General features: G+C 57.6%; 1 protein-coding gene across 1 annotated transcript in view; it reads left to right on the top strand.

Annotated features, from left to right (window-relative positions):
- The first annotated feature begins 2,095 nt into the window (after positions 1 to 2,095).
- Positions 2,096 to 14,600, top strand: part of PRRX2 (paired related homeobox 2) — a 57,728-nt gene continuing 45,223 nt past the window's right edge. Inside the window, exon 1 of the mRNA XM_033193662.1 lies at positions 2,096 to 2,606. Coding sequence (XP_033049553.1) covers positions 2,342 to 2,606 — 265 coding nt within the window. The 5' untranslated portion in view covers positions 2,096 to 2,341. The remainder of the gene's footprint in view (positions 2,607 to 14,600) is intronic.

Consider the following 14,600-nt stretch of genomic DNA (forward strand, 5'->3'; position numbering starts at 1 on the left):
GCTGTTCTGCCTCTGGGATGAAGCCTCCAATCGGTGGGCTGTCCTTTTCCTGGGTAAGGCCCCTTCACTCTGCATGTTTTGCTGGGTGCAGGGGCAGGGTCCTCCCAGACACCTGAGCCCAGTAGTGGCCCTGCTCTGCTCAGTTCCTCAGAAAGTGGTTCAGCCACATACACTGTGGGCAGCACAGGGTATGTCCTGGAGCCCAGACTGGGCTCCTGCCAGCCGCCTAGAATGAGGGAGACTGGTGTCTCTTTGCTGGCCTTTCTTGCTGGACCCTCCTTGGGGCAGAGGTCCAAGGAAGGAGAACCCCGTCATCTCCAGACCCTCCCTACCCATGTGTGCGCCTGCACGGATTGCTGTGGCTAAAGACACTTTGGGGACACTTGGCCTCATTTTTTTAATTATTATTTTTTCTTTCATTTAATTAATTTATATATATTTTTGAGATGGAGTTTCACTCTTGTTGCCCAGGCTGGAGTGCAATGGCGTGATCTCAGCTCACTGCAACCTTCACCTCCCAGGTTCAAGCGATTCTCCTACCTCAACCTCCCTAGCAGCTGGGATTACAGGCGCCCGCCACCATGCCCAGCTAATTTTTAAAAATTATTATCTTTAGAAAAGACAGGGTTTCATCATGTTGGTCAGGCTGGTCTCGAACTCCTGACCTCAGGTGATCCACCACCCCCACCCCCACCTCGGCCTCCCACAGAGGCGTGAGCCTCTGGCATTAGAGGTGTGGGCCACTGTGCCCGGCCTACTCGGCCTCATTTTGAAGGCGTTTCCTTTCCGGCATGGGTGGGGGGGAAACACAAGCGAGTCACGCTGTGAGGATTAATGTATTGCTAGGCTTTCCTCAAAAATAGTGTTCTGGGTCTGGTGCGGAGGCTCATGCCTGTAATCCCAGCACTGTGGGAGGCCGAGGCAGGTGCATCACCTGAGGTCAGACGTTGGAAACCAGCCTGGCCAACACGGCGAAACCCCTCCTCTACTAAAAATACAAAAATTAGCCGGCCATGGTGATGCACGCCTGTAATCCCAGCTAGTCGGGGAGGCTGAGGCAGGAGAATCGCTTGAACTCAGGAGGCGGAGGTTGCAGTGAGCCGCGATCGCGCCACTGCACTCCAGCCTGGGGGACAGAGCCTGACTCTTGTCTCAAAAATAAATAAATAAATAAGTAAATAAATAATAAATAAAAATAAAAAATAAAAAAATAATGGTCCGCAGGCTTTCAGGGATGTGTGTGGGCCGGTTTTCCATGTGGGAGCCGGGAAGGGATGTCCTGAAGGCTTCCTCCCGTGGCGACTTTGGCTGATGTGACTTTATGCCTGGTAGTGAGGGCGACAGAGGGATGGGCCGGTGAGCGGCTGCTCTGGAGAAAGAGCCGTGGTCTTTCTTAGGGTCTCAGCTCTGCTCACTCCGCACATCTTTTCTGTGCTTTCACTGAAAAACAAAACAAAAACAAGAGCGGACACCTAATCTGCCTCTTTCTTTCCTGTCACCCGTCTCAAGCTGGCTGTCCCCTGTGTGTGCGCTAGGAATCTGCAGCGAAGCGCCTGCCTCCCTCCTTGGTTTTCCTTGGGAAGGGCCTGGGGCCTCCTGGGGGGTGGGCACCGGTTGTGTGGGTGTGTGGGGGGACCTGTCAGGGAGCAGCGGGGGAGAGGCGGGGTGCGGGGGGACGTCGCGTACACCCCAGGAGCCTGAGGATGCGCTGCTTGCTGAGAGAGACAGCCTTGGGGCGGGTGGAGTGCACAGAGCTCTCTTGGCCAGTGCGGGCGGGCGGGGCCGTTGTTGGGGGCGCTGGGGGGAGTGAGGCTGGAGCTGGGAGTTGGGGCTCTTCCCCGTTGTCTCTGGGCCACCCCCTCCACCTGTGGAGGCGATTGTAAAGGGAGGGGGGAATCCCTCTGCCATCACCTCCCAGACACTTAGGGGATGGAAAATGACAAAACACGGAACCTCCCACTCCCTAAAAAGTGGGTGGGGAGGGTGAAGGGAGGACACCCCTTCCCCGCCCCCAGCGCCAGCAGCCGGGGTGGGGGCGGGCGAGGCGCGCGGGGAGGAGGGGCGGAGGAGAGCACGGAGGGCGAGGTTTGCTTCAAGAAGGGGCGTGTGGCCGGCGCAGCGCGTGCACCAGTGGCTCCCGAGCCAGCGGCCGTGGCTAAGAAGGGGAGGGCGGAAACTTTGTTTCCCCGACGTCAGCGCCGGGCGGGCCGCGGAGCCAGGAGGCGGCGGGAGCTGGGCAGAGCGCGGGGCGGCCGGGGCGCTCGCTCCGACCCGCGCCCGCGACGCTTCCTGGGACCCGCGCCCTAGACCCCCGCCGGCCCCCCCGGGGCCGCTCGCGGGCATGGACAGCGCGGCCGCCGCCTTCACCCTGGACAAGCCGGTGCTGGGCCCGGGGCCGCAGCCGCCGCCGCCGCCACCCGCGCTGGGGCCGGGCGACTGCGCCCAGGCGCGCAAGAACTTCTCGGTGAGCCACCTCCTGGACCTGGAGGAGGTGGCGGCGGCCGGGCGGTTGGCGGCACGCCCCGGGGCCAGGGCCGAGGCGCGGGAGGGTGCAGCACGGGAGCCGTCCGGGGGCAGCAGCGGCAGCGAGGCGGCGCCGCAGGACGGTGAGTGCGGCGGACCAGGGACCGGGGCGGTGGGGCTGGGGCGGTGGGGCCGGGGCGCGGGGCCCGGGGAGCCGGCGCGGGACGGGCGAAGATGCAGGGCGCGTGGTTGGCGGCGGGACCTCCGGGGGCGCGTGTAAGTGACGGTGGGCGGCGATTGACCAGCACTTGGGGCTGGGGGAGGGGGACCCTCTTCGGGTCTTGGGGTGCGTCCCCACAGGGAAGTGCGCTGCCTTCGCTCCCCAGTGCTCGGCTCCCCAACAGCCTGGAAAGTGGGTGTGGCTGCTGCCGCGTTACAACTAGGGAAACCGCGACCTGAGTCGGGCAAAGCCGCTGAGCTGCACGTTGGGGTTTCAAACCCGCCCCCTCCGGCACAAGCGAGCGCCGCCCCAGCTCCTCCTCGGTCTTAAGTCGGGCTCTTTGGGGGGCGAGGGTGCCTGCCTACCCCCACCCTCCAGTTTGCCCCGGGAGCAGCTGCCTCGGTGGAACGGCCCAGCCAGGCCTCTCTTCCCCTGCGGAGGTCAAAGGTCATCAGGAAGGAGCTTTAAAAACAAACAACCCACCCAAGTGGCCTTTTTCAAAAAGTGACATAGGATGGCAGGGTCCTGAGCCCTTGGTAAGAAGGGGAGGGACAGGGGAGGATGGAGAAAAAGCAAAGGCCCCAGCCCTGGACGGTTCAGCGGGGGAGGGGAGGACCGAAGTCCTGGCAGCTCAACACATACTGAGGATGGGGGCCGGGTGATCTGAAACCAGGCCCCTGTCCCCTGGCTCTGGGGATGGGCCGTCCCCTAGCTCTGGGGATGGGCCGGCCTGCTGGGGGCTCTGGGTCCCTGGCCTGATTCCAGCAGCCCTCCCACCGGCTCCTGGGGACCCTGTTCCCCGCACCAGCCTCCAGGTCTCAGGGTGTCCAGGCTGGTGGCTGCGTTCCTCGGCTTTTCAGAGACAGGAGGCACAGGGAAAACAGAGGTGGCTGCAACCTAGTCTGAAACCATGTGCGTCCACGAGGACGCCTGCGACACGCCTGCCTTTCAGGGGGCACCTTCTGAGTGCACCCAGCTGCTGTCAGCCTGTGGCTGAGATGAAGCCACTGGCTCCCTGACGGCAGTGGCCACCACTCACCGGCCACAGTGGACTGGCCGCTGGCTGCACCCTCTGGGGTGAGTGTGAAGCCAGCAGACCTCCCAGGAGTTGGGGTTTAGCTCCCCAGTGGAAAAGGGGAGGGAGATGTCGACTCTGGCCCGGAGGAAAACAGGTGCCCTCTGGTTTGTGCTGGGGGAATGGACCTGCTGGCCCAAGGTCATTTGAGGACCTCAGTGGCTCTCAGCTGGCCCTGCAACCCCAGGACAGAGGAGAGGTCCCACTTTTACCCTGACGAAGGGAGACTCCAGGGGTTGGGAAGAGAAGGAGGAACAACTTGAAGGTGAAGGGAAAGAAGGAAGGGAGAAGACAAGGAAAGGAGGGAGAGAGGGAGGAGAGACAGAGGAAGATGAAGGAAAGGAGAGGAGAGAGGGGTGAGGAGGGAAGGAAGGGGGCCAAGGGTGTCTTGTACTCCAGTCCTGGCCAGGGGACGGGATGCCCATTTCTGCCCTACCCCTGCTGTGGGGACAGACAGGGAAGGCCGTGATTTTCCCGGACACAGTGTAGAAGGTCTCCGGTGGCGGGTTTCCCCGGGGATCCCAGAACGGCTAGTGTCAACTGGGGATGTGGGCGCCTAGACAAGGCCCTTGGCAGCCTCTGGGCAGCTGGGTGTGCAGTGGGTTAGCCACCTGGGGCTAGCCATCCTCCTGGAGAGCCCGTGAGACCTCCAGGCCTTCTCCTAAGAAGGGGCATGGGCACACTGGGAGTACTCAGGCATGCTTGGGACACACTGGGTGTGGGATCAGGTGGGATAGCATCTGAGCCAGGCTCCAGGAGGCACTCTTGGGCTGGCCCCTGTCTTGGACGCTACCTAGCTCTGCCCTGAGGACGATGGAGCCCTGGCAGGGAGAGTCCCTGGGCTCCACCAGGGGTGTCGTCTGGATCTGGGTCTGCAGGCAGAAGGTGGAGAGAGGGGACTGCGGGGCAGGCGCCAGTTTCCCACTCATCCCTCTGGGTCAGGCGACCCCACCACTGCCACTTGCTGTGGACTCCCAAGTCCTGAAGGCTCCAAAGGTGGGGGAGATGGGATCCCTCTTTCCCCATCCTGGACCCTTTGAAAGTGGGCAGCCAGGCCAGGCGCGGTGGCTCAAGCCTGTAATCCTAGCACTTTGGGAGGCCCAGACGGGCGGATCACGAGGTCAGGAGATCGAGACCATCCTGGCTAACACAGTGAAACCCCGTCTCTACTAAAAAATACAAAAAAATTAGCCGGGCAAGGTGGTGGGCGCCTGTAGTCCCAGCTGCTCGGGAGGCTGAGGCAGGAGAATGGCGTGAACCCGGGAGGCGGAGCTTGCAGTGAGCTGAGATCCGGCCACTGCATTCCAGCCTGGGTGACAGAGCGAGACTCCGTCTCAAAAAAAAAAAAAAAAAGAAAGTGGGCAGTCAAACCTCGCTAGGATTGCGGGGACTGCAGACCCTAGGCCAGTGGGCTGGGTCTTGGGCTGCGGCATCATCCTCCAGTCCCAGACATACAAGAAGAGCCCAGCCCCTCACCAGGGATCCAGACATGCTTGGAGGTGGGTTTTCCGCTGGCTCTTGGAGTTGTTTTCAGGTCCAAAGAAAATTGGTCTGGCCGGTGGTGGTGGCTCACACCTGTAACCCCAGTGCTTTTGGAGGCTGAGGTGGGTGGATCACTAGAGGTCAGGAGTTTGAGACCAGTCTGGCTAACATGGTGAAACCCCATCTCTACTGAAAATACAAAATTAGCCAGGTGTGGTGGTGCATGCCTGTAATCTCAGCTACTGGAGAAGCTGAGACAGGAGAATCGCTTGAACCTGGGAGGTGGAGGTTGCAGTGAGCCAAGATTGCACCACTGCACACTCCAGCCTGGGCAACAGAATGAGACTGCATCTAAAAAAAAGAAAAAGAAAAAAGAAAGAAAAGAAAAGAAAGAGATTGCACCAAAGAGAGTGTCCCATTAGAAAAATAAGGGTTTGGCTGCGCGTGCAGTGGCTCACACTTGCAATCCCAACACTTTGGGAGGCCGAGATGGGTGGATCACGAAGTCAGGAGATTGAGACCATACTGGCCAACACAGTGAAACCCTGTCTCTACTAAAAATACAAAAAATTAGCCGGGCGTGGTGGTGGGCACCTGTAGTCCCAGCTACTTGGGAAGCTGAGGCAAGAGAAAGGCATGATCCTGGGAGGCAGAGCTTGCAGTGAGCCAAGGTCGCACCACTGTACTCCAGCCTGGGCCACAGAGCGAGACTCATTCTCAAAAAAAATTAGAAAGAAAGAAAAGAAAAATAACGGTTAGCCAGGCATGGTGGCTCACGCCTGTAACCCCAGCACTCTGGGGAGCTGAGGCAGTTGGATCCCAAAGTCAGGAGTTCAAGATCAGCCTGGCCAAGATAGTGAAACTCCGTCTCTACTAAAACTACAAAAATTAGCCCGGTGCCATGGCAGGTGCCTATAATCCCAGCTACTTGGGAGGCTAAGGCAGGAGAATTGCTTGAACCTGGGCGGCAGAGGTTGCAGTGAGCTGAGATTGCACCACTGCACTCCAGCCTGGGCAATAGAGTGAGACTCCGTCTCAAAAAAAAAAAAAAAAGAAAGAAAAATGAGGGTTAATGGGGGACACCAATGAGTTAGGAATTAATATGTGGGATAGCAGGCTCAAACTTTTTTTTTAATTTAAAATTTTTTGTTTGCACAAAGCCACCAGTATATAAAGCCCGCCACTGCCGGTGACTTTCTAAGACGAGGCTCCCTCCAGAAATGGCCGGGAAGACTGTGGCTTTGACAGTGACTCAGAACAAACCAGAGTCGCGGGTTCCTTCCTCCCCAGCCAAATGCTGAGGGTTGCACCAGGCGCTGAGCTATGCCAAGCACGTTAGGAAAACAAACCCTGGTTTGCTGCCTTTGCAATGACTTACAACAAAAGAAACCACATTAATAACTGAGATTTTCTTTAAAGCATTCCCTCCTGTGGGCAGGGCGGAAACAGGGACGTGGACACACTGGGAAAATAAACAAAGTCCCTAGAGCCGGGCAGGGGTGAGGCCTCTGGCCCGGGAAGGCTGGGCAGCCAGCGCTCAGGGCTGCTACCTGCTTTGGAAAACCCCAGGATTCACTGCAGGAGAAACCTTGGGATCCCACGTGGATTCACTTTCCATAGATTTGCGAAGATGAAGTGCTTGCATCTAAGGCACGGGGCAAGGCAGGGTGAGGTGGGCGCCCTCGGGGGGCTGTCGGTGCATCTGTTAATAGGGGTGAGTCTGGTTTGTAGTGGGGGTCCCCAGGGCTCTCTTAACCCCTGAGTTAAGAGACTGGCAGATCTACCTTCAGTTATTTTTTATTGCAGTAAAAGATGCCTAAGATCAGATTGACCATTTTCACCGTTTACAAGAATGTTGTCCGGTGGCATTAAGTCCGTTCACATTGTCGTGCACCCGCCACCACCATCCATCTCCAGAACTTTCTCATCTTCCCAAACTGAAACTGCACCCCCTTGAACATGCATTCCCCCTCCCCCAGCCCCTGGCACCCAGCAGTCCGCTTCCTGTCTCTGTGGATGTGACTACCCTAGGAATCTCGTATATAAGTGGACATATATATATATATCTCGTATATAAGTATTTGCCCTTCTGTGATCATCTTATTTCACTTAAAGTGACATCTACGGAGCTCACCCATGTAGCATGCATCAGAGTCTCCTTCCTTCTGAAGCCTGACTCACATTCCAGTGTACGGATGGACCGGACCACATTGTACCCGTTCACCCGCCTACAGACATGTGGGTTGTTCCCATCTACTGTGAACAGCACCGCTGTAGACACGGGTATACAATTATCTGTTCAAGTCCCCGCTTTTAATGATTTGGGGTATCTACTCAGCATTGGAATGGCTACATCCTATGGTAGTTCTACCTTTAATTTTTTACTTTTTAATTGTTTGACTTAGTCTTGCTCCATCGCTCAGGCTGGAGTGCAGTGGTGCGATCTTGGCTCACTGCAACCTCCACCTCCTGGGTTCGGGTGATTCTCCTGCCTCAGCCTCCCAAGTAGCTAGGATTGCAGGCGCCTGCCACCATACCTGGCTAATTTTTGTATTTTTATTTTTATTTATTTATTTTTTTGAGATGGAGCCTTGCTCTGTCGTTCAGGCTAGAGTGCAGTGGCGTGATGTCGGCTCACTGCAACCTCCGCCTCCCCGGTTCACGCCATTCTCCTGCCTCAGCCTCCCGAGTAGCTGGGACTACAGGTGCCCGCCACCATGCTTGGCTAATTTTTTTGTATTTTTAGTAGAGACAGGGTTTCACTCTGTTAGCCAGGATGGTCTTGATCTCCTGACCTCTTGATCCTCCGGACTCGGCCTCCCAAAGTGCTGGGATTACAGGCGTGAGCCACCGTGCCCAGCCTGATTTTTGTATTTTTAGTAGAGATAGGGTTTCGCCCTGTTGGCCAAGCTGGTCTCGAACTCCTGACCTCAGGTGATTCACCCACCTCGGCCTCCCAAAATGCTGGGATTACAGGCGTGAGCCACCGTAAGGGACCATAATACTGTTTTCTATGGCTGACTTCGGTTTTTAACTGGCCTCCCTGTAACTGATGCTGAAACAGGGCAAGACCAGAGCCAGGCTTCGGAGGAAGAGCCAAAGGGCAGCCTTTGAAAGACAGCTTGCTTTTCTTCCCCTCCCCTCTCCCCTTGCTTCCCCTTTCTCTATTTCCTGGGACAAGGGGAGTCGTGCAGTCAGTGAGCACTGGTTGGGGGGCTGGGATGCTCCAGTTGGGGTCCTTGCTTTTGCCGTCCTCTCCGTGTGTGACCCTGGGGGTGTCATGTCCCCTCTGTGTGCCTCGTTCACCACCTGAACAATGGGAGATGGCATACAAGGGTTGGGGGACCCTCCCGACAAAGGATGATTTGACTCAGGCTTAGGAACTCCATGATGGGCATGTCTCCCCAGGATGTGGGGTCTCTGAGCCTGGGTCTGAGCTGGGCCTGGTGCCTGGACCCTCAGGCAGGTGACCATGTCTCAGCAGGAGCCCGGGAGCAGGGAGGGAGGAGGAGTGAGCGAGAGGCTGAGTGTCCAGGGGGCTTTCCGTTTGGGAGCTGCTGGGCCTCCCCAGCGTGGCTGGGGCGGGACAGTGGCCTGCATCTCGGCCTCCTTTTCGCCAGGGAGGGTTGGTTAATTGTTCGTGGTTCCAGGACGTCTTGCTCCTCTGTCCAGTAGATCATCTGGGTGGAGCTTGGGGGCCTGGCACAGGAGGCTTAGACCAGCTTGCCCTTCTCTGTGGGCAGAAGCTCAACAGGCTGGAGCCACCACTGTCCCCTCCCAGAAAACTCCAGAAAAGTAGCTTGGAGCAGTAGTGACAGTGTCGGCTTACACACCACCCTTGACGCCTGGAAAGAACCCTGAAAGTCAGTGTTGCCATCGGTGGGATAAGAACGAAGGCTGTGGTATCCCTCATAGGGTGTGGTGAGCCCTGAGTGGATGAGGGTCCTGGGTACCATGCCTAGTTCGTAGTATCTGCTCAGTAAAGTGTCTCCACCGCAGCTCCTGGAAATGCTCACTGAGGGCCTGTGAGTCTGGAGAGACTGCTGATGTCATCCCTATATTTTGGAGGCCCAGAGAGGCAAAACAACCTGCCTGAGGCCTCACAGCTGTGAAAGCGGGGGAGGGATTTGGTTTTGGATCGCAAGTCCAGGCTTCCCTCTCCTGCACAGTCCTTGGGCTGGAGGAATCAGGGAAGGGGAGCCCGCCTGGCTGTTGGGGAGATTCTGGCTGAGGCTAGTTGGGGACTAAAGCAGGTGGGAGGGACAGGCCCAGAGGGGCGGCACAGAACAGGGCTCTGGGACGGACCTGTGCATATGTTAGGCGTTTCTGAGTGGGTAGGGGCAGGAAGGAAGGTTTGGGGTGGCCTGTCCTGGGCAAGGATGTGGGGTCAGGCTGGACGTGGCAGAACTTGGGGCACTTCCATGGTTTCCTAGATCCTAAAGGACAGTGGCTCACCCAGGGTGGAAGGGGACCTTGGGGGTGATTTAAGGTGACCCAGTGCCTTCCTGAACACACCCTACAGCAATGTGCCAACCTGGGCCAGAGGCTGCGCCAGTGGAGCAGAAGTGGGTGGCCATGGTGGGGCTGAAGAAAGGCATGAGGGGACGTGGTGAGAGTGACCGGGAAGCCTCATGGGCACAGCAGCCGTGTGCTCTGCGTGTCAGCTGGGGTGTCACAGGCCTCACTGGAGTTGTCCTCCTGCGAGCCGTGTGAAGAAGGTCCTGTGATTATCCCCATTTTATGAAGAGGGAAACTGAGGCTCGGAGAAGTCAAGGTCACTGTTCCTATTCCTGTAAGAGTCCAGCCTGGCCTTCCTGGTCCAAAGCCCCTGATCACCACCACTGCCCGAAGCTGCCCCTGGCTCCCAGGAATGCTGGGGTGGCCTGACTGGGGATGTCCACCGCCAGGCAGGCGCGGGCTGCATTCAGGGGGTCGTGGGGTGGCCCGGGGTTGGCTGGGGTTCTCCTCAATATTTCCAGCAACCTGGCCTGGGCCACGTCTCAGGCGTGAGGGAGATGGGTCAGGCCTGGAGAGTGGGGACTGCCCGGGGCTGGGGTGTTTGAAGTGGGAGTGTAGGGGGGATGCCCTTCCCCTCCTGCCCAGAAACAACTGGAATGGCCTCCTTCACCTGTCTCCAGCTGCCCGGATGCACGAGAGCTGTGGAGGGTCCCTGTCTCTGTGGAACAGCAATAGGACAGGTTCCCTTCCCCCTCCATCCCCAGCTCCCGCACTTGGTCATTCATTCACTCATTCATTCTACAGTCATTTTACGAACACCTATAATGTGTCAATCCTTGAGTTCCACTGCTGGCCTGTGGTTCCCAGAAGTCCAGTTTTCAAGTCCAGTAAAATTCCCAGTAACTGAGAGGAACTGGCAGACAGTGGACAGTGTTAAAGGTTTGCCAAGAAAAGCCATTTACTTGCAGGCCTTATGTCCCCACCCTTTCATCCAAGAAAGAACCTTTTAGTATCTTCATCTCTGAGTAAAGAAAGGTTCTTGGCTGGACAAGGTGGCTCAGGCCTGTAATCCTAGCACTTTGGGAGGCTGAGGCCGGAGGATTACTTAAGACCAAAAGTTCAGGCCGGGCGCGGTGGCTCAAGCCTGTAATCCCAGCACTTTGGGAGGCCGAGATGGGCGGATCACGAGGTCAGGAGATCGAGACCATCCTGGCTAACACGGTGAAACCCCGTCTCTACTAAAAATACAAAAACTAGCCGGGCGAGGTGGTGGGCGCCTGTAGTCCCAGCTACTCGGGAGGCTGAGGCAGGAGAATGGCGTAAACCCGGGAGGCGGAGCTTGCAGTGAGCTGAGATCCGGCCACTGCACTCCAGTCCGGGCGACAGAGCGAGACTCCGCCTCAAAAAAAAAAAAAAAAAAAAAAAAAAAACCAAAAGTTCAAGACCAGCTTGAGCAATGTAGCAAGACCTTGTCTCTACAAATAATAAAAATTAAAAACAATTAGCTGGGCATGGTAGTATGCACTTGTAGCCCCAGCTACTCGGGATGCTGAGACAGGTGGATCCCTTGAGCCCAGGAGTTCGAGGCTGCAGTCAGCTGCACACCACTGCACTCCAGCCTGGGCAACAGAACAAGACCCTGTCTCGAAAAAATAAAAAAAACTAAACAAACAAACAAAGGTTCCCAAAGTTGACTTCATTTAGCTTCACAAAAAGCTCACTCGTTTCCCCTATTTTTCTCATTTTGTCAGTGAAAACTTTGTCCTAGGCTGGCATTTGGGAACCACATGGTCTGGCTTTCCCGGACTCCCAGACACAAAGACACACACAGACCCACACCCCCCATGCCACACACACACACACACACACACACAACAGGCACACCCCCCTGCCATCATGAAGGCTCCAGCCTGGCCTCCTGGTGGAGCCCTGGCTGTTAGTGGTCAGGGCGGTCACAGCGGCTGGAGAGTAGATAGGCAGACGCATCTGCATCCGTATGGGCCAAGGGTTAAGTGCCTTTTGCGAGGTGGTGAGTAGGAGAGAGCTGTGGGAGCTTCCTGTTTAGACAGAGGGAGGTTGGGGAAGTTACCTCGCTGGCTCTCACACTGAACAGACGAAGAGATGGGGCGCCCGGTGGTTAGCATCTGGCAGGTAGGGAGGTGCCACGGGCAGCGGGGCAGGTGGCAGAGCATCCCCAGCCTGGGAGAGGCAGAGCTGGCCACGGCTGACCCTCCCAAGCAAGGAGCATGGGCGTGCCGGGACACCCTGCTGTGGCCAGCACCCTGGAGCCACGGAATCACACCAAGTCCTGGAAGTAAAGGTTGTTAGGAGACCCAGAAAGCACTGGGTCCCCAGTTGCTCTCGCTGCCCTGAGCCCGGCTCCAACCGCCCTGCCTTCCACATCACGGAAGCTGTTTGTGCCCAGCCAGGCTCTGGGGGGGCCACCAAGATGACAGGATGGGTCCACATGGGGCCCTTGATGGCTAATGATATCTTTTCTTGTGTCCTAAAAATGAAGCAGGCCCTGGAAGATATTATTTTGGTTTATCTCTGTGATCGATTCTGCTTTTCTGTGCGTGGGATGGGCAGCCTGGACCTTCCGGTTTGGGGGTGGTGGGAAGGGCTAGGAGTGAATGGGGCGACGGGTCATGGAGCAGCCAAGGAGCTGAGGCCTGTAGAATTGGAGACCGGGCAACAGGCTGCGAGCTGCAAAACTCACGGTCTTTGGAGAAGGCTTGGGAGTGAGACAGTGACAGAGAAGGAGGCCCAGGCTGTGAGGCCTGGAAACCTCCACAGAGGGACCCTCCCCTCAGAGCTGAGCAAACACCTCAGTTGCTTGAGATTTGACGAGGTGAGGGCAGGTGACCTCCCGTAACTCTGCTGCCCAAGAGGCAGTGAGGGGGGCCCCAGCCTAGGAGTCAGGACATGGGGTTCCGGCCTCACCTCGCCCAGCTCTATAGCTTGAGACACACCCTGTCACTAGTCTGAGCCTCCATGTCCCCATCTGCAAAAGAAGGTTGGATATTTGTTTACAGGCATATTTCGTGTGGTCCCAGGAGTCACTATGTTAGAATCACGCAGGGAGCTGGTGCGTGTTCCTAGGCCCCACCCTGACCCACCGGATGGGACTCGGAGCCTGGGCCTGTGCATCTGCATTCGATAGCACCCCTGCCTAGTGATTCTTGCACCTTGCTGTGTGCTTCCTCCAGAGCTGACTCTACCTCCATCACCCTCCTCAGTTTACCCGGTGGAAAGCCGTCCTCTCGAGGGGGTGGAGAGGCTGGGCAGAGCTGCCGCAGGATGTGTAAGGCTGGCTCTGGACCTGGAAGGGCTCGGAAGTACCTGGTATACAGGAGAGGGAGGGGGCTGCACTGAGGCTGAGCCCCAGCATCCCCAGGGACTGGATTTTGTGCCGAAGCTGCACCGCCGGGTCTAGGAGGAAGTATTTGCTCTTGACCATCCACCAGCATCCATTGAGCACCTACTGAGTACCAGCCCAAGGCAGCCCAGGGGATTGGAATGCAGGGGTGATGTGATAGGGACAATTCCTGTCTCTTCCTCACCAGCATCCTGACCCCCTCTAGCTTCGGTGGCCAGGGTCAGGGTGTGGGGGGGGCAGTCAAAAGCCCCCCTGCTGAGCTGGAGCCACTGGACAAGCCCCCTCCTGGCATCCTCCCAGCCCCTCCTGCCCCCTGCTACCCTCCCTCCTCCATGGGCTCCCCTCAAAGGGCTCCCTTGGGGATGGGGATCCACTGCCCCTAGGGGGCAGCTGCCTTGCCCCAGACTTTGTCCTCCTGCCCCCACCCCCGCCTCCCTGTCTGTCCTCCCCCACTGCTGGTCTCCCCCTCGCTGGCCTCCCCTCTTGCCGTGGGCGCAGACGTTTACACGCCAGAGATGGCGTTATTAAAAATGACATTTAACCAGAGCTGGAATTACCACGCGGATGGCTGCAAACCTCGGAATCAAAGCGGGAGCCGCCGGGCGGGCGCGCCTGGCAGGGGCCTCGCGGCCTCTCTCGCCGCCAGAGCTCTGCTCGGGCCTCCCATATAAAACCCCGCAGAACGCCAAGGTCTTGAAAGCCAGTGCACCTCCTTTCATTAGACTAACAAATAACACGTAACAGAAAACAGCTGTTAACAGCAGCCCCTAATGCTCTCAAGATGGTGCTTCAGGCAGCCGGTCCAGCCAGTGGGCAGCCGGTGGGCAACCCAGCCTCAGGTGGAGGCTACCCCCACCCCAGGTGGATGTGGAATGCCTGGCACCCTCCCGTTTTTCCAGGCCTCACGGAAAAATGGACTGGACCCTCTCGGACCTGGGAGCCTCCTTCTCCTTCTGTCCTTCCTCCTGCTCCAGTCATTCACCCCGCTCCTTGTTGAGACCCTGTGTCTGAGGGTCTGTTTGCAAGGGGTTGGGCCCTGGGACGGTGGGAATCGGGTGACATAGCCAAGAACATGGGAAGCAATGACCGGATCTTGAGCTCCAGCCCCACCTCTGGCCCGCTGAGGGACCATGGCCAGTTTCTCTCCAAGCTCCTCATTTGTCATCTGGGGAGGACAAGAGTCACACCTTCTTGCAGGGAGGTTTTAAGGATTTGGGAGATGATGGAAGTGGAGTGCTCAGCAGACAGCCAGACAGTGCTCAGAATAAAGAGTATCTGCAATCGTGGTTACAGCTGGGGAACCCGGCGCTCAGAGAAGCTAAGTGACTTGCCCAAGGTCACACAAGGGGTGGAGAAGCCAGAGCCCATGTGCTTTCAGAACACTGTGAAGCAGGGACTGAGGCATTCAGAAGTGGGTGTGAACCAGGCCCTGCCCTCAGAGGGCTTCCAGTCCACAGATGACGCAGAGGGTGAGCTCCCCAGCCCTCACTGTGGCCAGGCAACCCCTCGAGGCCCCCACCACT

This window comes from Trachypithecus francoisi, unplaced genomic scaffold, assembly GCF_009764315.1.
Source record: "Trachypithecus francoisi isolate TF-2019V2 unplaced genomic scaffold, Tfra_2.0 Contig01585, whole genome shotgun sequence".
Classification (NCBI taxonomy): domain Eukaryota; kingdom Metazoa; phylum Chordata; class Mammalia; order Primates; family Cercopithecidae; genus Trachypithecus; species Trachypithecus francoisi.